The 24718-nt window shown below is 41.3% G+C and overlaps 1 protein-coding gene across 2 annotated transcripts; it reads left to right on the top strand.

Annotated features, from left to right (window-relative positions):
• Positions 1-8045: 8045 nt before the first annotated feature.
• Positions 8046-10551, top strand: LOC147427047 (putative E3 ubiquitin-protein ligase XERICO). Of its 2 annotated transcripts, XM_086498864.1 has the most exons (3): positions 8046-8262; positions 8958-9332; positions 10035-10551. In XM_086498864.1, exons 2-3 carry the CDS (start codon positions 9000-9002, stop codon positions 10206-10208), a joined length of 507 nt encoding a protein of 168 aa, XP_086354990.1. In that variant the 5' UTR covers positions 8046-8262; positions 8958-8999; the 3' UTR covers positions 10209-10551. The 2 variants fall into 2 exon arrangements, with proteins under 2 accessions (XP_086354990.1, XP_086354989.1); XM_086498863.1 differs by lacking the exon at positions 10035-10551 and having other exon boundaries at positions 8052-8262; positions 8958-9925.
• Positions 10552-24718: the final 14167 nt, after the last annotated feature.

The following is a 24718-nucleotide window of genomic DNA, read 5'->3' as shown; positions in this document are numbered from 1 at the left end:
GTTTTAGTGTAATCACCGGCAAAAGCTTCAAATTTTGACCTAAAAAGCGAGAGAATTTCAAGTTTCCCCTTATTTTGATCGGTTAGGAGAAATGTATTTTTCTAGCCTTGTTCTAGACATTCCTTCTAGACAATACATTCCTCAAATCAAATATAATTTATCACTGTAATACTCTGGAATTGAAATGAATAGATCTTGACATGGGCTTTCTTTTCAGGTGATGTTCAAAAATCATTGAGTATAAGAGATTAAGTGAATACGATTTGAATTTTCCACTATTTGTGCCTACCTTTCTTCTACCCCACTATTCTTTTTGTTGCAATACTAACATTAAGTGAATGAGCTATAATTATAACTTCCACACAGAATTGCAATAGCCATGCTCACACCAAGCCATGGAAGCACTTAGTTCAAAGAGGTCACAATAGTGAGTGGATGTATTGTATTCCCGAAAATGAATGTACTGAGTAAGTTTGGACCACCGAGCAGCTTGTTGTGCACCTCGATGCCTTTCCACTAGCCACCTTGAGAGAATAGCTTTGTCTTGCCAATCATGTCCTTTGTCATAATAGCCCATGTCTAGTCTTGCTTCGAGATTGTTGTTAGGAATTTGGCGCATTGGACCTCATCATGAATAACAGGGTTGAGAATCCCTAAGCCTCCTTGCTCCATTCGTCACACAACACATTCCCAATGGGGCCATTGCCAAGGATTCACGTCTTTGGTATTATTTTTCCATAAAAATTGTTTCACCGGCTTCAAGAAATCCTTCCAATTACACTTTGGCTAGCTTGAGAATCAAACTAGTGAAGGCTTTGTCAGGGAGCATAAACAAATTGATCACTTTCACCTTACTCAGGAAGGGATGCAACACATACTCCCATCTTTGCATCTTGCTCCTTACCTTGTCCCCATTGGAATCTTTGCTTATGCGTTACTTCAACCCCTAGCGAGCACCAAGGTGGTGGATAATCTTACCTTTTGCAACTATCTCACTGGTCCACAAAGATGGATTGAAAGAGTCATTTTCTAACAATGAGGACACGACCCCAAGGCTGCGACAATTTTTGGCACAATCTCCAGAGCCCTTCTAACTATCTAAGGCAAAGCTTTGAAGAAGAGCAAGGAGTCATCCGCAAAACGCTTCACTAGGAGCTGGTCATTGTTAGGCAAGGACAGTCATTGGATCTCCCCTCTCATAGCAGTTTCTTCAAGCATTGCCACAAGCAGATGTGAGCCGATGGCAAAGAGCAATGGGGCAAGAGGGCAACCTTGCTTGATCAATTTTTTGACTTCAAATGTGCCCACAATTTTGCTATTAAACAAGAGCATAGAATGACTTCCAGCATTGAGGATGACAGCTAACCAACACCTGCAAGTCCCAAAGCCTAGAGATTTCATGACCTCCTCAATGAACGACCATATGTAATTCTAGCATAAGATTTGTCCAGATCTAGCTGGAGCAAGACACACTCTTTCTTGGTGAATGATGTGTATTCTATGACGACCATTGCTAGCTGGATGTTATCTTATATTGACCTACCTCTGATGAAACCATGTTGGTGAGGAGTAATAACTTGATAAAAAATGGGAGAAAGTCTTAGGGCTACTGATTTGGCTATAACTTTGTAATCCACTGACATTGTGGTTGTGGGCCATCAGTGTTTCAATTTGAGAGCAACATATTTGCTTGCGAATGGGTTGAATGAGGCCCCTTTTAATGCATCAGTCTAGGGCTCCGTTGATCAATGCTTGGTTAGCCACTCGCATGATTGAAGAATTTAAATCCTCTCAGAATTCTTTGAAGAACTCCATAGTCATACCATCCCATGCCTTTGCCTAAAGCCTTCAACGTGTTTAGGAATTCCTCCTCAATGTAAGCTTTCTAGGAGGTTGGCTTCTGAAGGTGACACCGTTTTATTGATTCTCCTCAATAGACTGGCCATGTGTTAACCCTCAAGCACATTCCTATCACCTACGATAGACACCATATTATTTATTTGGTAGAGTCAGGTATCGGGCTTGTCGGTCCAATAGGAGTGGATAAGAGTGATCGCCGATGAGAGGCGCACTCTAAAACTGGAACCTATAATGTTTGGGTAAGATTGGCTAAGTGTGGGCGCCCAAATGTGAACGAGCAAGCCCATATAAAAGTCAATCTAAACCTAAAATACCTCATTCTCTCATTTGTGAAATGCAAGAAGAGTGCTCTTGCTCCATCTCCTTCTCCGTCTCCTTTGTGTACTAGTGTGTGTGTTTGTGTGCTTGAGAGAGAGAGAGAGAGAGAGAGAGAGAGAGAGAGTGATCGAGCATTGCGGCGGCACAACATCGGCTCCCTCTTCTTCGTGGCGAGGAATCCTCCACGACAGCAAGCGTAGAGCGGTGAGTGACACACCATCGTCATCTTTGAGCTTACTAGTTTAGGCTAGTTGTGTGCTTGGAGCCATCCGTAGCTCCAAGCACAGTGTTGAGCAAGGCCCTTGCTTCGATACGTGAGGCAGACCCCCACACCATGGCTTCATCAACTTCTGTAGAGAAAGTCTCAAGATGGCCTATGACCTGGCATAAGTGATCCACCATCATCTTAGCCGTTTCTTCCCGATCCTTCATCTCATTTCTAGTCCCATTCGCAAGCAAGTGGACTAGGTCTCTACCTCTCTTGATTATTAAGGCCCTGAAAAAGTACACTTGACTAGCTGTCTCAGGCTGCAGGTAGGTTTTTGTGGACAAAAGACTGACCTTTCTAACTTCTCCAATTGTTGTTTGGACAAGTTAGTTTTGTCTTCTAACCACCTTCTATGCTCAGCTTCAAAGGACGATCCTTCTTGTTTTCTCCTTGTTTTTCAATGCTTAGTAGACACTCAACTTTGTCTGTAGGAATTTAAGGGGTGAGAAAATGGAAGTGAACAAATACTAAAATGAACTCCATTCATAAACTCTTAGGCATTTCCATACATGTGAGCCTCATATAAAGGCTTTGAGGTTTACATCCATTGGCTAGAAGCATTGCAACCTTTTCCTATTGGACCATGTCATCTCCTCATCCATCCTAGTAGACAAGGGGTGTTTCTCATGTGATGCCACAAGTGTGGGCTTACCCAAACATTGTCTTCCAATTGCTTAAGGTGCTCCTCTCGAGGCTTCTTCAATCTAGGGCCTATGATTTTGATCTCTTTTGGCATGTTCCTTGTAAAGGAGTCCCAAGATTTTAGGGTTATCCACATTGACAACTTTACTGAGCTTGCCCAAATTGTTTTTGACTAGGTCGTTGGATATAAAGGTGGTAACCTGTCAAATCACTTGTACCACACTATCCTAATGAACAACTCAAGAGAAGCAATGAAAACTAAGAAAAAAGATTTCCTACTATTAAGTAATAAGCAAACCATTTTTCTATTCCTCAAGGCATGCACAAAACATATTTCTATGAAAAGAAATAAAATCTCTCAGAATCGTATCATCGCGTACTCATTTTTTCCAATCACATTCCTGTCACTCAATGAGGAAGGCAAGTAGTGTGGGAGCTTTCTAGGCAAGTGACCTCTGGTTGAAACCTGCTAGAAACCCTTTAGGTCATTTAGTAACCTCCTTTTTCACTTTCCTCTAGCTTAAGAGGATTGCTTAATATAATAATTCATCTCTATGGTTTTTCTGGCTAGGCAATTTAAACTTGACAAGCTGTCTCCAAAGGAGCTATGACATGGTAGAATGCCCTCATTCAAGCTATGAAGCTTTCCACGAGTGCTTGAAAAAACCTACGTTTAGCATAATACCATGAGAACTGCCTCTAACTTCTAACATTGAAAGTGACAAAATCTGCAAAATTTGGAGAAATCCAATGTAAAAGCCTTCGAATATAGTCAATTTACATGTATAATTTCTCACGTTCAGGTTTTCGAAGTTTTGGGAAAACAGGTTTTTTGAGGGCTCTTTCCACATTCTTTCCATTTGTTTTTTTAAACAATAATTGTGTAGAGTTTTTGTGGGTGGTTGAAGCGACAAGCTTTTTTCTTGCAAAACTCACAATGGTGAGTATATTAGATTAGCATAACCAAAAAAATTACAAACGCAAGCCATGCTTGTATCCCAGATACCACAGATACATTTAGATCCATTGACAGGGTGCTACATTCCATGAAAGTGACTTGTCAACATTTCTCATCAGCATACTTCTTGTATTTGTTATGTGCTTGTCATTGTGCTTGCAGTCGAACATTTTGACAAGCAATTTGCAACATATCCATATGGTCTTGTACAAGGTCCTTGACTCTGTTGAATCCCAATCCCATCATAACTGGTGATCTAGGTTGAAAATTGCACATAAGCATGAAAGGACTAAACCTTGTCCTAACATGCTTTGCACTATGATAAGAAAACTCCAAAATAAGGAGATAATCTCTACCACCTGATTGACACGCTCAGTTTTCTAACTCATCTCTGGATGATCTATAGTATTGATATTGAGTTGTGGTCCTAACATTTTAAAATCCCTCCAAAAATGACTGTTAAACTGGATATCACGATCACTCAAAATATTGTTGGTCAATCCATATAATCTTTATAGATTATGAAGAAATATCTTTGTTAACTTTGGAGTTTAAATAGTGGATTTGGTTGGAATAAACTTAAAAAGTTTAGTCAACCTATCTACGATCACCCATACCTAGTTATATCCTCATAAGGTATCCAACCCAAGGAAAATATTAGATAGACCTTTAGGTCATTCTTATAAAGAATCTTGACATTCTCATAACTTTACCACACATTTGTGAGTATGGTAAAAAGAACATTGACATTCTCATAGTAATGATTAAGCATTTCGCAGTAAAAAGATAAAGCGATTAGGGTTGACTTGTTTGACAACGATTTTAAAGGTCAAAGCTGTGAGACACTAAAGCAAATATAATTTTCACTAAGAAAGAGCAAGCAAAATCCTCTTTTTGTAAAAAAGATTTTGAACCTTTAGCATTAGTAAAGATTGCAAAAGATTAGTCCTAGTAATATTCCTAGCATTGCTTTTCATGCAAGGTTTAGTCATTCTAAGTTTCTTGTTCTTGCCTTTGGATTGAAATACTCTCTAGCTTCTTTTATTATGCTTATGAACATGGTCCTATGACCTTATTTAGGCAAATTTGTGGTTGTATGTTTGGAATATATCTTCATTTACAATTGTTCCAAAGAGAAACATTTAGAGCATAAAGATATTACGGGTTGCTTTTTTGCCAACAACTTTAATGGTCAAATAAATGAGCACTCAATCATTTCTAATTTTCACTAAAAAAAAATCCATTTTTGGCCAAATGAAAATAAAATAAAAAAATGAAGCTTTGCAAAAGCTTTGACAATACAAAACCAAATTTGAAAACATTTGTTTATAATAATATAAACCTTCTATCAATATTACATTTGTAAGGAAATTATGTGTTCTTTTATCCAAGTGTTTGTTAATGATATCAAGCACTTCAATTGTATCTTTTCTTACTAGAAGTGTATAAGTTATTCTCTTGAGAGTTTATCAAATTTTCCTAAACCATACAATACTTTCAATATGAATTTGAAAATAGCATTTGAAATTTATTAGGACAATACGAGTATCAGACCAAGTCAATCAACCATGATTTTTGCTATTCTTAAAGAACCATACAAGTGACGCTTGGAAAAAAATTTAAAATCATAATGCACCCATAAATTGATATCCATCATACAAAGGATAACAATACTTTTATTGTGAAACAAAGAACGGGCAAAATTTTTTTAAAAGTAAACTTTATGCTTGAATAAACAAATCTTAATCTTGAGAATTAAGGTGATTTGGATTGTGATGATATAAGAAACTAACCATTGTCTAAAACATGTGATTGTTTGTTAAGCACTTATCATGATGAATCGTGGCTAGATACCTAAAGTGAAATTCTTACTGGTCACAATCTATTTTTTAGTTAAAAAAGAAACAGTAAGTTTTGATTACTCAATGTATTTTGAAAGTGTTGATTACATCGAATCACCGCTTTGCTATCTAGTTTTTGTACAAACCATAAGCAGTTATACTACTAGTTACTTATAGTACTCCAAATGAAAGAGACCTTGAGGTAGCAAAATTCACACAATCAATCATCAAGAATATTGGTTTTCTACTCCATCGAGAGAGTTCAAGGTGGACTAGTGTACCCAATAGAAGATATTTTAGCAACCATTGAATACTTTGCTCTTGAATGCTTAATTATTAGCACACACATAATCATGAAAAAAATTATAAAATCCTTTTGGCAAACAATGAGAGAAAATTCTACACAATCACCAAATTCAAGAGCAAATTGAAAGCTAGCCAAACAAGCAAGAATGAATACACAATCCCTTAATTTCAAGGTTATGAACAACAAGCATATATCGATGTACAAAAATCTCCGTTATAATCATACCACAAAGCTTCTTGATAAAAAACATAACAGGGTAAGTATAACTCCATCAATCCAATCCAATACAAAGTCATAATCTTCCTAGAAAGTCCCAAAAACACATGGAGAACTATTTTGGAACTAGAGACAATATGACTTTACCAAACTCATAACAATATATCCATAATCACCCATATACACAAGCATCATGATATATGTTGTAGGTGTATCTCATGTTCTCCCCTCAAAGAGCACGTTTTCTGCAATACAAAGTCTAATGCTCAAGCGAAGAGAGGGTAGCTACACAAATAAAGAGCTTACGGACTATGCTCATCGTTTTGGCCTTCTCCTTGGAAATATGTGTTAAAACATGTTAATTTGAAAATTTGTTAAGGTTATTATGAAAGGAGGAATATATCCATTAACAAGTTCATAAAGAAAAACTTGTTTCCTTGAGCAGATGCACCAAGAGGATAAAAAAACCTTCAAATGTACCCAATTAATCAACAACATCCATGAGTTAAGACAAAAAAAAAACTTTTAGTGAGAGTCCATATGTACACATGCCATTGAGTAGCGAGCTTGGTAGTGTCCTTCTTAATCATGTGATAAGTAGAAGTATGGACTAAGTTTGACATGTATATGCATCCATTTGTCCCAAACCCCCCCCCCCCCCCCCCCCCCCCACACACACACACACACACACACACACACACACACACACACAAAACAACAGGGGATCGATAGAAATTCATACAAGTAAAACATCCTACATGGTAATAACTTGTAGCCTAGATTCATCTTCTAACATTATCTTTTGTACAAGTGATTAGATGGGCATCCCCCACCATGACCTTGACAGGTGGACGACCATTTTCTTTGCAAGAAGCATCGACACATTTGAAAGATGGCGCCCTAGACACGACCAACATTTTTCAAACTGAGAATACACTTGGCACCTTCAAGCACTTGCCACACAATTATTTTGCATGGGTGCCATGCTGCATCTTTGTCCCCTTCTTCAAATGGCATACATACAATGTCGGCCTAAATCCACACAGCTTTCAAAAATGATGTCCTATAATTTGTACTACAATGTCACTATTGTGTAGCTATGCTTGAGCAATTTGGAGGGAAGCGTATGACGAAAGCTAAAATCTTGACAAGGTGTTTGTCTCAAGGTGGGGGTGAGACCAACTTTGCCAAAATCAGCAGAGTTCAGGGAGTGGTGCTTCGTTGCTAATGCATGCTGGGCGGGGTATCACTCAAAACTTAGTGCGCTGCAGCTTTTGCATGTCAGCGTGCACTTGTGATGGGCAAGGGGATCAACCCAGCTTGTTTCGATCGCTGTGGACACCTTCCGTGTCTAGCCAAGTATTTATGCAAAAGTCCGGGCGGACGTGTGTGACATGGGCCTAAGAAAGAAGAAGGATGGGGTCATTGGGGTGATCCACGTAAGCTGCCAGGATGGAAAGATCCACGTGAAAGGGCAGGCCACCTGGCGAACCTTGGACGTGTGGGGTCGACGTGGTGGAGGGAGGCGCGGTACGCGGGAGGGTGACGTCACAAGACGACGTGTCAGGTATTTTGTGAAATTGTGAGGGCTTTCTTATAGCCCGCAAATTAATCGATGCGGTATAAATTGCCCATCTCTCGCGATGTTTCCACCGCCTGTCTTTTCTGCCATTTGGCTGCTTCCTCGCAGATCCAGGGAGCCACTCTAAACCGCAGATTGGCTATGGAGCTCGACCTCGCCCCGCAGACGCAGCAAACCCTAACCTCTGCGGAGATCTCGAAACTCTAGCTCTTCATCCCTCGCTTCCATGCCATCTCCTTTCCGTTTCCCCTTCATCTCCTCATCCTGACGGTAAGATAATCTCGCATCTTCTGCATTCTGATCTTTTGCTTGATTGACCGCTCAGCCTCTTCTTTTTGTCCTAACGCTCATCTGTTGCTAGATTTATGCTTTGTTTTTCATGAATTTCTACCTGCTTACCTCATTCCGATTTCGATCGTGCTTCCTTTGTCTGGGTCCAGTAAGTTTGGATGCTGCTTTGATGTCCATTTGCACCTGATTCTTGGCTTGCGATTTCTCGCATAAGCCCTTTTTCCCTGCTTTGCACTGTTTTTATCCGGTTTTGTAGTTGATCTTGCATGGTCCATCTAGCCCTAAGACTTGCAAGGTGCATGAACAGTTAGTCTCATGGTCTTAACGAACAGAATGAAGTATTTTCTCATTATAGCCCTCAGCATGGTCTTGGCTTTGTTTCCAATTAGATCATTCTTCTGTGGCATGTATGATAATTTTTTTCTGGATAACATAAGCATGGAATTACAGTTGCAAGAGTGTCCCATCTTATTTTCCTTTCCTTTGTTTGATTCTCTTCATATCGTATTCACTGCTCTAAATTATCAGCGTTGGAGCGCAACTTCATTGATATGCAAGGTTTATTGATGTCAACAAATTCCTAGAACTGTGAAGGATGTAACATATATTTGTTATGGTTTTTGGGATTGTCTTTTGAAGTCCTCTCATTCCTGTCCTTCAAACTTTTTGTGCAGGTCGAGTGTCTGCATTACAGTTATTCTTGTGCCTTTTCCACCATGGGTCTCCCTGGGTCCTCGAACATCTCTAATGACATTTTACCTATGCTCATTATCAACATCGCCATGTCTGTTGGACATATCAAGCATGCACTTTTTTCGTTTATGCAAGTCATTGGGTTGCTCTCAGCTGCTCCAGGGTCTAGTGAAGCTTCGGGTGCAAGAGAATTTCCTGATGATCATAGTTTTTGCTCTGGTTTGATGTTATCAGGGTTGTCTACTGAAACAAGGCAAGCCCTTCCTCTTACAGCTTACAACCCGGATCTTCATGTGCGAGCGCAGGTTGATGCAGATTGCTCCGTCTGTTTACAAGAATTTCACAAAGATCAGGAGGTTCGTCTCTTACCATTCTGTAGGCATTTGTTTCATAAAGGCTGCTTAGACCAGTGGCTGAAACAAGAACAGTTCACATGTCCTGTGTGTCGGAGCTCATTAGTGCCAGAAGAGGTCTCCAAGAAACAGCAACAAAGGGAACAAGAGATCTCAGAAGAGCTTCTTGTATGGTTTTCATCCACACATGGTTCGGGTTTACAAGGTCTCTGGTGCTACGGTTGATATACCGAGTTATGCAGAGCATAGGACATCTTTCATCAATTTGGAAAAAGCAGGATTAGACCTTTTATATGATCCCTGGTGGTGTAAAAAAGCCATTTCCAATAACTGTTCCATATATCCCCATATAAACCATTTTTGTGGAGAGCATGACATACAAGACGTTTTTTTGGCTTCATGGTTCTAATATGAAGACTTCAACTGTCTGTATGCTGCCTCTATACCCGCTCTGATGAAGCGTTCTATCAACAATATAAGAAATGTAACCCTTAGATCGTAGTTGTAAAACCCTTTTTTGGTGCAGTTTTTGTGTCATGTAGCACCGACACAATTGCGCTTGTACTCTCTTTTCCCGGTAAAGAAATATTTCTGTATGGGGTAATGCAACCATCGGTCTCTGTATTCTCCTGAATTAAGTGGTCTTGATGCTGTGCAGCTGCTCTTTTTTTGATTTGTGCATTGTATTCGATTTTTGAACCACAGGATTGCTGTAGCTTTGAGGATTACCCGGGTGTTGGGTTCCAAGCACTTTGTGATGAGGTTGTTCAATGGTGGAACGATCATGAACGTCGAGCACTTACAGTAAAGTATCCCAGCGCTATTATCTTGATTTGGAGTGTAAATGAATGCAGGAAGCAATTGAGAATCACAGTGTAGATTTCCCGGTCAATAGTGGTTGTAATTTCATTAGATCTGAATTTTAGGTGCCGGGTTTAGGGCATTTTAGTCGGAGTTATGGATCATATTCTGGCATAAATACTGGTTGTATCTTTAGTTGCCCTTATAAAATCAAGCCCAACAAAATGGATCCAAAACTGGCATAAATACTGGTTGTATCTTTAGTTTGCCCTTATAAAATCAAGGCCAGCAAATGGGATTTTTTGTGGTAGTGAAGAAGAGTTCATTCTCACAGGCATCGTTTTGCCCCACCTTGCCACAAAGATGGCCATGGCATGGCGTTCACGCTGAAATCTTTTCAGAGGAGAGACAATTTGGTTGATGCGTTTTTGTTTTTTGGGTGCGGTTTGGGGGGGAATCTTGTGTGTGTGAACTTGAACATTACGAGCTGAAAATACCCTTTTGTGGCGGTATCCTTGTGTAGCAGAGATAGGATCTGTGGTTGACTCTGCTTTGATTGGAATCGTTTTAGTGGGCGTGCAATCGGCGGCTTGCCTGAACGAAAGTGTTTTCCGCTTGAAGATCTTGTAAAGTGATTTTTGATATGATTTTGTTCATACCCAAAGTGAGCCGGTTTCAAATCCTTCTCATCTTCATCTAAGAAAGTAAATGCACACAATTGAGAAGGTAATATCTTCATTTCCAAATACATAGCCGGAGGCCTTCGGCTGCCCCCCTCTCTCTCTCTCTCTCTCTCTCTCTCTCTAGTTGCACGGGCACTCGGATGAAACAAATTGCACCACGTGTCCCCCTGAATGTCTCTCTACATAATATATAGAATAGATATTTAGAATAGATAGGGTAGAGGGGCTAGTTGTGGTACAGCCCGCAGAGGAAAGACACATGAACCCCTAAATATAATATGTTTGGGGACCAAAAGAGGCATAAAAAAGTGGAGTTGAAACGGCTAGTTCATTCGAAGTAAAGCCTTCTCATTGGCCAAGGCGTGGGTTCAAGATGTTGTGGTTGCATTTTACCTCTTTGGGCCCCCATTGATGTTCTTATTCATGCCGATTTTTGATACACTTGATTTTGAAAATCGTGCCGCGACTATCGACTCTCAAACCCGATCAATCTCAAATTATTTTTCTTGAAAGCTTGTGAAAAGGCGATTAAATTGAGCTACTCAGCGCAAAAAATTGAGCTCGGAGGAGAGAGATTCAAGCTCCCCAAGTTACCCGTCCCCTTATTGGCTCCTCTACCCTAGATAGTAAAATGCCAAATTCTAACCTTCTTCGTGTCTCAATTTTTGCACACGACCTTTTCTAATGCTCCTGAGACCCTCAATATTGAAATTTTCCAAATGGAGCATTGAGAAAAATCTAAAACTAGTCTTGGTTGGCATTGCTATAGAACATTTATAGAACCCAACAAGACATACGCAGATTGACATCAAGCATCTAGTACAATGAATTGGTGAATTTAAAAAATATAATAATGATTTATTACCTCTAGCTGCTTGTAAAACGATCCAATTTCATGGCTCTTTACAATTATTGTTGTTTCTCTATAGCGGCCTGCTCCTTGACCACTAGTTGTGCATGAGTTATGAGCCGAATCTACACATTCTCCACCTCTCGCCTTTTTGCCTCTTTAACTCTCAGCTATTCACTCGTGTCGCATAGTTCAATTGAGAGAGAGAGAGAGAGAGAGAGAGAGAGAGAGAGAACGTCTCTTACTTTGAAGCTAGTGAACTCCTGTTCAAAGCTGATGCACTAGGATAAAGACGTCAATTTAGAGAGAGAATTTTGACCCCCAAGTTAGAGAAGATCTATTCCCAATTTAGAGACCTATTCTTAAAATCTTGCTTATGTATCATGTTGTGATTTGTTGAAAAATGTGCCTGTAGGGAATACCGGCTGGCGCAAAAAAAAAAAAAAAACGAATCTAAGATGATGCGGAGAGTGGTTGCAGGTGGCGAGGGCTGCCAAAAAAAACACCCGCGGGGGGAGGGGCCCTATCTAAGGCGCACATGCAGGGCCCGCCACAGTACGTTGCATTGTCGGATGCAAGTAAAGAGGTTGTATGGTTATCTCGCTTGGTCAAAAATCTTGGCATTGATGAGACTCCAGTGATATATTGTGATAGTCAGAGTGCTCTTGCATTGGCAAGGAATCCCCTGTTTCACTCCAAATCGAAACACATTGAAGTGAGGTATCATCTCGTGAGAGATTTCTTGGCCAAAAAGCTCATTGATTTGGTCAAGGTACACACTGATGACAACCCAGCAGATGCTTTGACAAAAGGCTTAGCTTTGGAGCGGTTTACACATTGCAGTGAGTTGATGGGTATAGGTTGAAGCCACTAGATTGCTTCACGTTGTACATACCAGGTCACTTGGGCTGCGTTGACCTTCAAGTGGGAGTTTGTTGGGATTCAAGCCAACTGGCCAGACATTCCACTTACTACTAACCCATCTATTAACTTAACCATAATACACTTATTTTTTAATACAACAAAATAAGGAGCTGCAACAGGATAATGTTGCTGTGTACTCCACCCAAAGCAGGTCTCTCTCTCTCTCTCTCTCTCTTTGTTCTTGCACTTACACTTGCACATGCTTCCCGTGGCACCTTCAGTTATAAAGTTTTGACCTAGTGGAAAGGATTGAGTGAATAGTCTGTTTTGAAGTGCTCCACAGTACTGAATGGTGCTTAGAAAGTACTTCAAAGTGCTTTCAAGGAACCAATCTGCAATTTGAAGCACTTTAACTGCTCACAAGGAGTAAAAGTGGTGACTAGCTGGTAAGAAAGTGCTTTGAAGTGCTCACTGTTGCTCAATAGGTGGTCAGAAAGTGATTTGAAATGCTTTATGGTGCCAAGAAAGTGGTACCAGTTGCTTAGAAAGTGCTTTGAAGTGCTCAATGGTGCCTACAATATTCTTGAAAGGGCTTAATAGGTGGTCAAAAAGTGGCGAGAAAGTGATGAGAGGTCTTTGAAAGTACTTTGACATAGCTCTTAATTGCTCACTAGCTGGTTATGAATTTTAGACCCAGTGGTAAGGATTGAGTGAAGCGACTGCTTTGAAGTGCTCCACAATGTTGAATGGTGCTTAGAAAGTACTTCAAAGTGCTTCAAGGAACCAATCTATACTACTCTGAAGCACTTTCTTTGCTCACAAGGAGTACAAAGTGGTGACTTGGTGGTAAGAAAGTGCTTTGAAGTGCTCAATGTTGCTAAATAGGTTGTTAGAAAGTGATTCAAAATGCTTTATGTTGCCAAGAAAGTGGTAACTAGGTGCTTAGAAAGTGGTGAGTAGGTGGTTAGAAAGTGCTCTGAAGTGCTCAATGGTGCTCAATAGGTGGTTTAAAAGTGCTAAACAAGTGGTTAGAAAGCGCTTAGAAATGCCTACAAAGCGTTTTGATAAGATTTGTCAAGCATTTTTTAATTTTCTTTGAATTATTTAGAAGAAGTTGAATAGAAGCATTCAAGCTTGTGCACTTAATTAAGTCCATCCAAGCATGAAATGATCTTACTCTCCCCACTGTTGTTTATGCTATGGTCGACAACCAAGGAATATGGATTTGGAATTTGAATTAGAAGCCTTGACGTCTCAAAAAGCATTCATGGATATATCCAGTAAAAGGGTAAAGGCATCATTGTCCCTTCACCACCGACTAATGCCTCTGTTTTGAAACCATTTGTGTGTATTGGGGGGACTGTGTTACATGTGGGAAACCCCTCAGCTAACCACATGGCAGGGGTCTTCTCGCTGGAATGTCAACACATATATCACCCATTTTGCTTTGCAGTTCTATGCGGCACTATGGCAAAGTGCACTCACCCATTGTGCACAGTAAAGATTCCAGAAATTGCCAAGTGCTGGGCACTCAAAATTGCGTACACAGAGCCGGAGGGTGGGTTCACTATACTCAGCTTAAATCCACTTGTCATGAGATAAGTCCCTTAACATGATTTTTTTCTTCACAGAAACCAATGCTGATAAAAGTTCTCGTCTGCTTGAACTTGACAAGAACAATACAGAACTGTTTGAACTTGAGGAGAACAATACAGGACTCTTTGACATAGGGTTTTAGCATGGCAAGGCTGTTGTAAAAAGTGGGGATAGAGTGAAGGACCCCGAGGCTGAACCATTTGTGGTTAAGAACCATGGCAAGGAAACCATTGGACATGACTCCAACAAGCTCTCAACTGACAACCAAGAAGGTAATGAAGTGAATATATGTAGTGTTCCATTTTTGTTCGAGCAGATTTTGGTTTTTTCTCCATAAACATTATTGTGATCCCAAAATTGGAAACCATGGATAAAGTGGAGGAGCACAGGATGTGGATACATTATGAGTAATTGCAGATACCCTGAGGAAGAAACACAAGTAGGAGAAAGGAATGCATCATCCATATCCAAAGAAAAGTACTAATCAAGACTCCCCCAAAACCCGCGCACATTGAAAACTTTAAGTTCCATGTGCTTTTTGTGCTATTTACTTAATTTGAATATAAGATATATTTTTTTGTCTCATGGTGTCAATCTTCATTACAATTTACTGGGTGTGGTTTTTTGGACGCTGTAGTGAAAATACAAGTGATTGTTGGTAATGTTGGGCACCATCATTGTGCTCAAGAAGACTTGGGTCACTTTAATTGGGAGACACCCCTAGTAACTGAGTTTCGTGTCCCTCACCTTTTGGAGGATAATTGGAATGCCTTGATCATTAATATTAATGATGTGCTTATTGTCAACTCATGACAAGAGAGAGGGACCAAGCTCGCCTAACGTGGACATGCTGCACTTTTGAAAGGTGAAGCAGGACAATAATTTGAACCACTATGTGCACCATTTTGTAGAGTGGTTTGTTCTTGGGGCTAGCCAGATTGTTGAAGTGTACGTCTGGAACACAAGCTGCTATCGAGACCTGGAAAAGAGGATAGAATTGTGCTTGCCTTAGGCCCACAGGTGCTCAAATGGGTGGATTGCAAAGGAGGCACCCGTAGAAGCTCATGAATTCATGAGCAAGGGGAACATGTGCTCTTTCTAGTCTTCGAAACTTTTTGGAAAGAGTTTCCACAATTCAACAACAATTCAACAAAGATAACACCCTCCTGCTAGATGACAAATATCCTAGGTGCTGTGTGAACGACGAAGACTCCTACGTTATCTTGCCTTCTCTAGAGGACCAAACAGAAGACCAATAGGATAAGTTTATCCATCATTAATTTTTTCCATTTGTCTATGAGTGGAAGAAAACAAAAAATCGATCGGAGCTGATCACTCCTTGTAAATTGGATGCTAGAAGAAGGTGGCAGCAACTTCGGGACGCTAAATCTCTGAGGGAAAAATTATCAAGCGGCCAAGGCAAAGTGCTACCTCCACTACCTTGTTATAAATGGTGTAATGGAATTGGCCTATTTAACTTGAGAGTAGCGGAAATTAATGAGAGTACTTTTGAGAAATGACTTTGTGAGCATAGCGGGTGAACATAGTTGAAGATAGCAACATAATCATAGCAATTAGTTAACTTGGCATGAACAATACTTTTGCAAGAGAGAGAATTTAGAGAACATGACAACAATTGAGGACCGGATTATGTGGAGCCGGTCCCCCCTCCAATAGGCATTTGTATTATGATTTCTCCCATTAAGAGAGACTTGTTACAATACAATCTTTGTGTTCCTTGTGACCTAGGTGATGCAATGAAGATGGAAAGCTTCATGCATCACAAGCATAACATAAACTTGAAGAAAGCTTTAACTATCCCAAGCCTCAGTCCCAAGACCTCAAACACCTTCGAAGGTGGAGAGAGCTAGCAGGGAATGAGGGTAGGGGAGAGGAAGAAGAAACATTTCATAGGAGAAAGAATTAGTTCCTCACTTATCATAACTCTTGTTGCTAGAATACATAATAGCATAGTAATGAAGAAGAAGGAGATGTCAAGCTTAAGCATTGAAGCATAGCTCTTGGTTGGATTTGCACTCCATAGCCAAGAGTGTTGGTGTAGGCTCTCAACCTCTACTTCCTTGGAGAAGGAGAGGGATCTCTTGCACTTTGCATAGCACACAATGAGAGTGTTTGTGAGTGTGTGTGGGTGAGTATACCCCCTAAGCAACCCCCTAGCTTGCTTGGGTCGACCCCCCCTTGTAGCTCATGCTTAAAGCTCATTGGACCCCTCCAGGTCTAGCCAATCACAAGCAGGAGGCATTACAAGCAGCAAGGGTAGCCTTGAGACAAGTCCTCTTTGAGAGAGAGTGCTAGATAAATGCTAAATCAATTAATTAAATCTCCTAAATTATCATTGGACCCCTTGGGTGGCCAACCAATAGGCTTCAGGCACACCATGAGGGCAACATGAGGAGGAACTTGACAAGTGTCCCTCTTGCTTTCTTTGTACCATGCATGCCTTGTGTGAGTGTGTGGGTGTTCTCTCTCATCCCCTCTCATGTAGGGCTTGCCCCCTCCTTGCAGGGATTGAATATTTGACTTTTTGACACCTCAAGCCCCTCATACATAGGCCCAATTCCCACCACAAGCTTGGCCGTTAAGCACTTTAAGCTTGGGCTAGGTTCTCACCTTAAGTGCAACCCTATCATCTCAAGCATGTCAAGCACCTCAAGCATCTCAATAATTAAGCACCTCAAGCATCTCAAGAACCTCAATCATCAAGCACCTCAAGCACCTTAGTCATCAAGCATGACAATCATCTCGACTGGGTCGGGTTCCCGCGCCTCAAGCTCAACCCTTACCTAAGGTCAAAGGACTTTTACACACATTATTGGAGGTATTCAATGAAGCTAACCCTAAGGTCTTATGCTCCATTGGTTAGCCTTGCTTTTTGATAGACCATTTCTCATTTGGGCCCCTTTACCATTGGCCCCGTGTTGAGATAGATCTATAAGCACATGTCTATATCTTAACACTTGTTCCCGTTTATTCTCCCACATTAAGTGATCAATTTAATATGAGAAAATCATTTGGGTTGGTTAGATATTAGATATTAGATTTTATGACATTACCTCTGTCTTGAAATCATAGTCGTCCTCGACTATGAGGTAGAAGAGATAAAGCCTTAGTCATTAGTCAATTTTACTTAGCGGGTAGAGGATCCCTGTTTACCCTACGACATCTTTCCAAGATGGATGACTAATCCATTTGGTGCTTGGGAGACATAGCTGCCGCAATCATGTCTGCTCTTTAGTCCATTTCATTCTCCCAAAGTAGAATGACAAATTCTACTTGGTGTTTGAGAGACGTCGTCATCACAAACATGATTCTAAGCATGCATACTAGTTAAATTTGTGCACAATTAAAAAGAGGACTAGTATTATAAGACAAAAACATGAGTCATTTAAAAGAAATTTGTACATTTTCTTACTCTAATGTGGCATTGTAAGCATTGACAAGGTTCATATTATCCTTATGTTGTATTCCTTGCATCCATCTAGCATCTTCAAAAGGATAATTTTTGAACTTAATAAGATATCGTCGGATAATCTTACCATGTCGTAGTACCTTGTCTTCATGCCGAAGGATAGCTTCGGGTTGTAGCACCTCTTCTTGGTCTTCAACTTCGGGAGGGTCTTTAATAATTGGTTCAGTTTGGTGGCTCTCCTTTGTAGGGCTTAAGTAGGCTTACATGAAAGGCATTGTGTATGAGCCAATGGTTGGGCAACTTGAGTTGATAAGCCGTCTCATTGATGGGCTTTAAGATTTGGAAAAGACCATAGTATCTTTTTGCTAGTTTAGCATAATACTTTTGATGGCCCGTAGGATTTTTTCCCGTCGTTTGCCTTAATAGAGCCTTAGAAAACTTGAGTAAGACCCAATCATTTTCTTTGAACATTAAAGCTCTTCTGTGCTTATCAGCAGCATCTTTTTTCCTTTGTTGAGAGATGGATATAGCCTCCTTAATCTTTTGAAAAGATTCTTGTAGGTCACGGCTATACTCATCGGCGGCGAAGATCTTCCCATGTTCTTTGAGTGGCAAGGGAATTTTAGGTCTTCCCTCAATGATCTCAAAAGGTGCTTTTCCCGTAGAAGTATGTACAATATTATTGTAGGCATACTCTACAAGAGGTAGGTACTTTTCCCATTGTGAGCGTTGATCTACTTCGGTAACATAAGTCTTGAGTAGATCGAGTATCGTAAGATTAGCTATCTCACTTTGGCCATCCGTTTGTGGGTGATAGGCCAAAGAGAAATTCAATCTTGTTCCTAGATTTTCAAAGAGACCTTTCCAGAAATTACTGGTCATTCTAGGATCTCTATCTGACACGATGGATGTGGGTAATCCCTGGTGCTTGAAAATCTGAGATATGAAGAGAGTTGCCATTTGATGTGCCTTAATAGTCTTTTTGACAGGAATAAAATGTGCTTGCTTGCTAAACCTGTCGACTATTGTCCATATTCCTGTATTCCCATGGATAGACTTGGGTAATCCAAAGATGAAATCCATGGATATACTCTCCCATGGTGAATTTGGGATAGGCAATGGCTGGAGTAATCCAGGTTGCTTTCCTCTACCATACTTGGTCTTTTGGCATACTACACATTTTGAAACATACTCTTGTATGTCCACTTTCATGGTAGGCCAATAGAAGTACGTCTCTACTCCTCGGAGAGTAGGTTGAATACCTCTATGCCCCGCATATGGAGGAGCATGGGATTCATACATAACTTTCTCACGAAGGGAATGGGTAACACATAGCCTATTGCCATGGAGAAGATAACCATCCTGCAAGGTGAATGGTTCCTCTTTCTTCCCCAAAGCAAGGGCTGACATTATGTCTCTAAAGTCAGGGTCAATAGCATACTCATCTATCATAGAGGATAGATCATTGTGAGTAGCTATAGACACCGCATTAACTTTGGGTCGTCGTGAAAGTGCATCGGCCACTTGATTGTGCTTACCACCTATGTGAGCAATATGGAAATTAAATTGCAAAAGAAAATTTTCCCACCTCATTTGTTTGTCGGAAAGCTTGGTTTGCGTCATGAAATACTTGAGACTTTGGTGGTCGGTTCGTAGGTTAAATGGAGTCCCCAATAGGTAGTGCTTCCATGTTTCTAGGGCATGTAGAACAACTAAAAGCTCTTTCTCATAAATGCACAAGACTCGTTCATCAATATTGAGCCTTCGGCTCTCATATGCTATGGCATGCCCTTCTTGAAGCAAAACTTCTCCAAGGCAATCACCACAAGCATCACATTGGACCTCAAATGGCTTTGAGAGATCCGGAAGTATGAGGACTGGTTGGGAAGTAAGCTTCTCTTTGAGCTTTTCAAAAAGATTTTTCTCCTTAGCAGTCCATACATACTTAACGTTCTTCTTAGTTTAGCCGTGTAGTGGTCTTGCTACTTGAGAGAATTTTGCTAGGAAGCGTCTATAGTATGCGCACATATCAATAAAGCTTCTTAGCTCATGTATATTTCTTGGGTTAGGCCATGATTTTATTACCTCTAACTTTGATGGATCCATACGGATACCATCGTGAGAGATAATATGACCTAGGTATTGAATCTCTTGAAGGAAGAATTCGCTTCTCTTTTGGTTGAGAAAAAGCTTGTTCTCCCTCAATGCTTGAAAAATCACTTGGAGATGTTGCTTATGTTCCTCCAAAGACTTGGAGTAGATTATGATATCATCAAAGAACACTCCAGTGAATTTGCGATAAGGTCTAAAAATTTTCTCCATCAGACGATTGAACCTAACTGGTGCATTAGTCAAGCCAAAAGGCATGACTAGATATTCATAAAGGCCAAACGTTGTGCGAAACGCGGTCTTTAGGATATCTTCATCCACTATTGTTATTGGATGATAGCCACTCTTAAGGTCAATCCTACTGAAGTAGGAAGAGCCTTGTAGCTTATCAAACAGATCTTCTACCCGAGGCACGTGAAATTTGTTTTTGATAGTGATATGGTTTAGTGCTCGATAGTCCACACACATACGGTATGTACCATCTTTCTTTTGCACTAAAAGGACTGGAGAACAAAAGGGAGAGGAACTAGGCCTCACCATCCCTTTGTCTACCAATTCCTGTACTTGCCTCATGATCTCCTCTTGTTGAGCTTGTGAGACTTGATAAGGAGGTTTTTTAGGTGGTGAGCTTCCTGGAAGGAGCTCAATGTGATGGTCATGATCCCCTCGTGTTGGAGGTAAGTCCATAGGGATATCATCGATGAACACATCTTGGAATCCTTTTAGAAAATTAGACAAGTCTAACTCTTCTTGATTCCTACCATTTACATTTGATGAAACATAAGTATCTTTTAGAGACTCTTTGACAAAAATCATGTACGCAGAAACTGAGCTCTTCATTGAATTACCAAAAGAAAGAGGATTTACAAGTGGAATAGTGTGACCACACTTACTAGCATCTATATACATGTTCTTTCCCCTGTAGGTGAAGTAGATTCTCCTTTCAGGGAACTTCATGTTGGCAGCCATGCGGTCAAACCATGGCGCCCCTAGGATAGCATCCTCATGTTGGAGAGGAGAGATGAAGAAGTCTTCTTTGTCGACATAGCTTTGGACATGAAGCCTCAACTTCCCAATCAAGGGAGTCAAGGAGGCTTGCTGTCCCTTGAAAGCTGTGTCTGCCATTACCATATCTCCCATCTCAAAAGCTTGAATGCCCAACTTGGTGGTCAACTCCATTGATATAAAGTTCAGAGTAGAGCCAGGGTCAAACAAGATGAAGGCATCATGCTCTCTTACCTTTCCCCAAGCATAGGAAAGTGATGATCCTTTGCAATGAGTATCCTCTTTTGGAGCTTCGATGGTGGAAGCCCTAGAAGTCTCATTGCGAGTATTCTTCTTGGGGCAAGAACGATAGCCATGTCCTTTCTCCCCACACTTGAAACACTTATGGTCCTTGAGAAAAGCTTCAAGCTCTTCAGGAGAGAGTTTATTTTTACCTTTGTAAACTCCCTTCTCCTTGGACCGATTGTTGTTGTTGTTGTTGGAAGTGACTTGGGAAGTATTTTGAACATTGGTTTTCCCCTTTGCATCATTTTTGTCTTTGTTTTCCATGGGCTTGACATTACGTCTAGCCCCTTGATGGAAATTGATGCGTGAAGTAACCATGGTGTGATGGATTACTTCACTAATAGTACCAGGCCGTTGAGAGTTGATGTATTCGGCCATCTCTTCAGGTAATCCAGCACAGAATTGCTGCCTTTGCTCAACAAAGTCTATCTTTTGAAAGACAGTAGCTTTGAGATGTAAATCCCAAAACTTGTCTACGTACTTGTGGATAGACTCATGAGAGAGAAGCTTCAAGTTGCGCCGTTCGGTAAGAACTTTGTCCTTTGCATCGCTTGCAAGGAATTGCTTCATGATGGAAACTCGTAGAGTTTTCCATGTCTCTGGGGCTTCACCATTTCCACGAAGGCTAGCCCACCATTGACGAGCTGATTTTGGAAGTGCATAGCTACATGGATAGCTTGGAGGACTCTGTGAAGCCCTCATCTCCAAAGGCCGCATCAAATTGCTGGATGAAGGCCAACACTTTGTCGGTAGCACCAAAGGTGCCATCATAGGTGAGGAAAGAGATACTCTTTCCTCCTTCCTTGAACTTCTTTAGCTTTTGTGACCTTCGCCATGCAGGAAATGATTTGCGATGTCCTCCCCTCTTGTACTCTCTAGGAGAATAGCCATAACTTTCATCGGAAGAGGAGGAAGGTGAAGAAGAAGGAGAAGAGGGTGATCTCTTCCTAGTCCTTTTCTTCCTTTGTTTCCTCTCTTGCCTTTCAGAGTGATGAGGAGAAGGACTATGTGTTGATCTTTTCCTCTTGGGAGGAGTGGGTGATCGTCTAGACCGCCGTCTTCGTGGAGCCACATTTTCAGAGGAACTTAAACTTTCATTGCTTTCTTGCTCTTTGGATTCCTCCTCTCGAATGGGAGAGAGTCTTCTTTTGGGGGTCTCTTCAAGAGGCCTCCTAAGCTCTCTCTCCTCTTGGAGAGGAAGGGAAATTCCATAAGCACGAAGTTGTTGAGTAACTTCGGCTTGCAAAGCAGGGTTGCCCATAGCTTGCTGCAACCTAGTGACGAGATAATTCACAAACATGGGAGCATCATCATTAGCACCTTCATGTGCAAAATCAAAGCTATCAATGTTCATTCTACTCTCTTGATTATTGTCAGCCATGTTAACAAAATTTATGTATGTACTTAGTGTATGCTTTGGCAATTCAAAACCTTAGTTGCCACTCCTCTTAGCCTTTGAAAATCGGCTCTTAAGTATCTACACCCACGGCTCAAAGTGGTTAATTATGGAGAGTAGAGGAGTAGGTATAACATAGCAGAGTTGCCGAGGGCTGGCTCCTTTCGGACTTCTTATGGCTCAATAATGGTAAAGCCGTAGGCAAGTCTAAAAAAGACTCCATTATTAAGTCCAAAGCTCCCGAGGTGTGCACCATCCCCCACATAGTGGGCCCAACAAAACCGATAATAGATCCCAGTTCCACTTACCCTAATATAATTAACAACATCAACCATTTATAGGCTACTTAAAGACCTCTCTTCTTAAGCAAGAAAAGAGAAACCAAATGCTCTAATACCAATATAATGGAATTGGCCTATTTAACTTGAGAGTAGCGGAAATTAATGAGAGTACTCTTGAGAAATGACTTTGTGAGCATAGCGGGTGAACATAGTTGAAGATAGCAACATAATCATAGCAATGAGTTAACTTGGCATGAACAATACTTTTGCAAGAGAGAGAATTTAGAGAACATGACAACAATTGAGGACCGGATTATGTGGAGCCGGTCCCCCCTCCAATAGGCATTTGTATTATGATTTCTCCCATTAAGAGAGACTTGTTACAATACAATCTTTGTGTTCCTTGTGACCTAGGTGATGCAATGAAGATGGAAAGCTTCATGCATCACAAGCATAACATAAACTTGAAGAAAGCTTTAACTATCCCAAGCCTCAGTCCCAAGACCTCAAACACCTTCGAAGGTGGAGAGAGCTAGCAGGGAATGAGGGTAGGGGAGAGGAAGAAGAAACATTTCATAGGAGAAAGAATTAGTTCCTCACTTATCATAACTCTTGTTGCTAGCATACATAATCGCATAGTAATGAAGAAGAAGGAGATGTCAGGCTTAAGCATTGAAGCATAGCTCTTGGTTGGATTTGCACTCCATAGCCAAGAGTGTTGGTGTAGGCTCTCAACCTCTACTTGCTTGGAGAAGGAGAGGGAGCTCTTGCACTTTGCATAGCACACAATGAGAGTGTTTGTGAGTGTGTGTGGGTGAGTATACCCCCTAAGCAACCCCCTAGCTTGCTCGGGTCGACCCCCCCCCCCCCCCCCCCCCCCCCCCCCCCCCCCCCCCCTTGTAGCTCATGCTTAAAGCTCATTGGACCCTCCAGGCCTAGCCAATCACAAGCAGAAGGCATTACAAGCAGCAAGGGTAGCCTTGAGACAAGTGTCCCCCTTTCCCCTTTGAGAGAGAGGTCTAGATAAATGATAAATCAATTAATTAAATCTCCTAAATTATCATTGGACCCCTTGGGTGGCCAACCAATAGGCTTCAGGCACACCATGAGGGCAACATGAGGAGGAACTTGACAAGAGTCCCTCTTGCTTTCTTTGTACCATGCATGCCTTGTGTGAGTGTGTGGGTGTTCTCTCTCATCCCCCCTCATGTAGGGCTCGCCCCCTCCTTGTAGGGATTGAATATTTGACTTTCTGACACCTCAAGCCCCTCATACATAGGCCCAGTTCCCACCACAAGCTTGGCCGTTAAGCACTTTAAGCTTGGGCTAGGTTCTCACCTTAAGTGCAACCCTAGCATCTCAAGCATGTCAAGCACCTCAAGCATCTCAATAATTAAGCACCTCAAGCATCTCAAGCACCTCAAGCACCTCAAGCACCTTAGTCATCAAGCATGACAAGCAGGACAAGCATCTCGACTGGGTCGGGTTCCCGCGCCTCAAGCTCAGCCCTAGCTTACCTAAGGTCAAAGGACTTTTACACACATTATTGGAGGTCTTCAATGAAGCTAACCCTAAGGTCTTATGCTCCATTGGTTAGCCTTGCTCTTTGATAGACCATTTCTCATTTGGGCCCCTTTACCATTGGCCCCGTGTTGAGATAGATCTATAAGCACATGTCTATATCTTAACACTTGTTCTCGTTTATTCTCCCACATTAAGTGATCAATTTAATATGAGAAAATAATTTGGGTTGGTTAGATATTAGATATTAGATTTTATGAGAAATGGCCACCTTTTGGTCTCCAGTCTTAACAAAAGTCTTAAGAGTTAGAGTTCTTCAACTTCCCCTTCCACGAAAAGAGAAAGGACTAGCAAGAGATGCGTCGCTCGCTACTGCTGCTCGCCCCCCCCTTGCTGCGTCATCGCTACCCTCCCTCCTCCCCCCCCCCCCCCCCCCCCCCCCAAACCCGCTGCCCCTACATTGTCCCCCCACCCCTTCAGCCCATGCGCGTTGTCCCTCAGTCCACCCGCTGCCCCCCCTGTCTGCGCGCTGCCCCAAAGGCTGCCCGCAGCCCGCTGCCCTCCTCTC

Source organism: Adiantum capillus-veneris, chromosome 24 (genome assembly GCF_014529385.1).
Source record: "Adiantum capillus-veneris isolate H3 chromosome 24, ASM1452938v2, whole genome shotgun sequence".
Taxonomy (NCBI): domain Eukaryota; kingdom Viridiplantae; phylum Streptophyta; class Polypodiopsida; order Polypodiales; family Pteridaceae; genus Adiantum; species Adiantum capillus-veneris.
This window is presented reverse-complemented; position numbering and strand designations above follow the sequence as displayed.

Coding starts and splice junctions, on each gene's coding strand:
- LOC147427047 (XM_086498863.1), top strand. CDS start 9,000: ATGGGTCTCCCTGGGTCCTCGAACATCTCTAATGACATTTTACCTATG.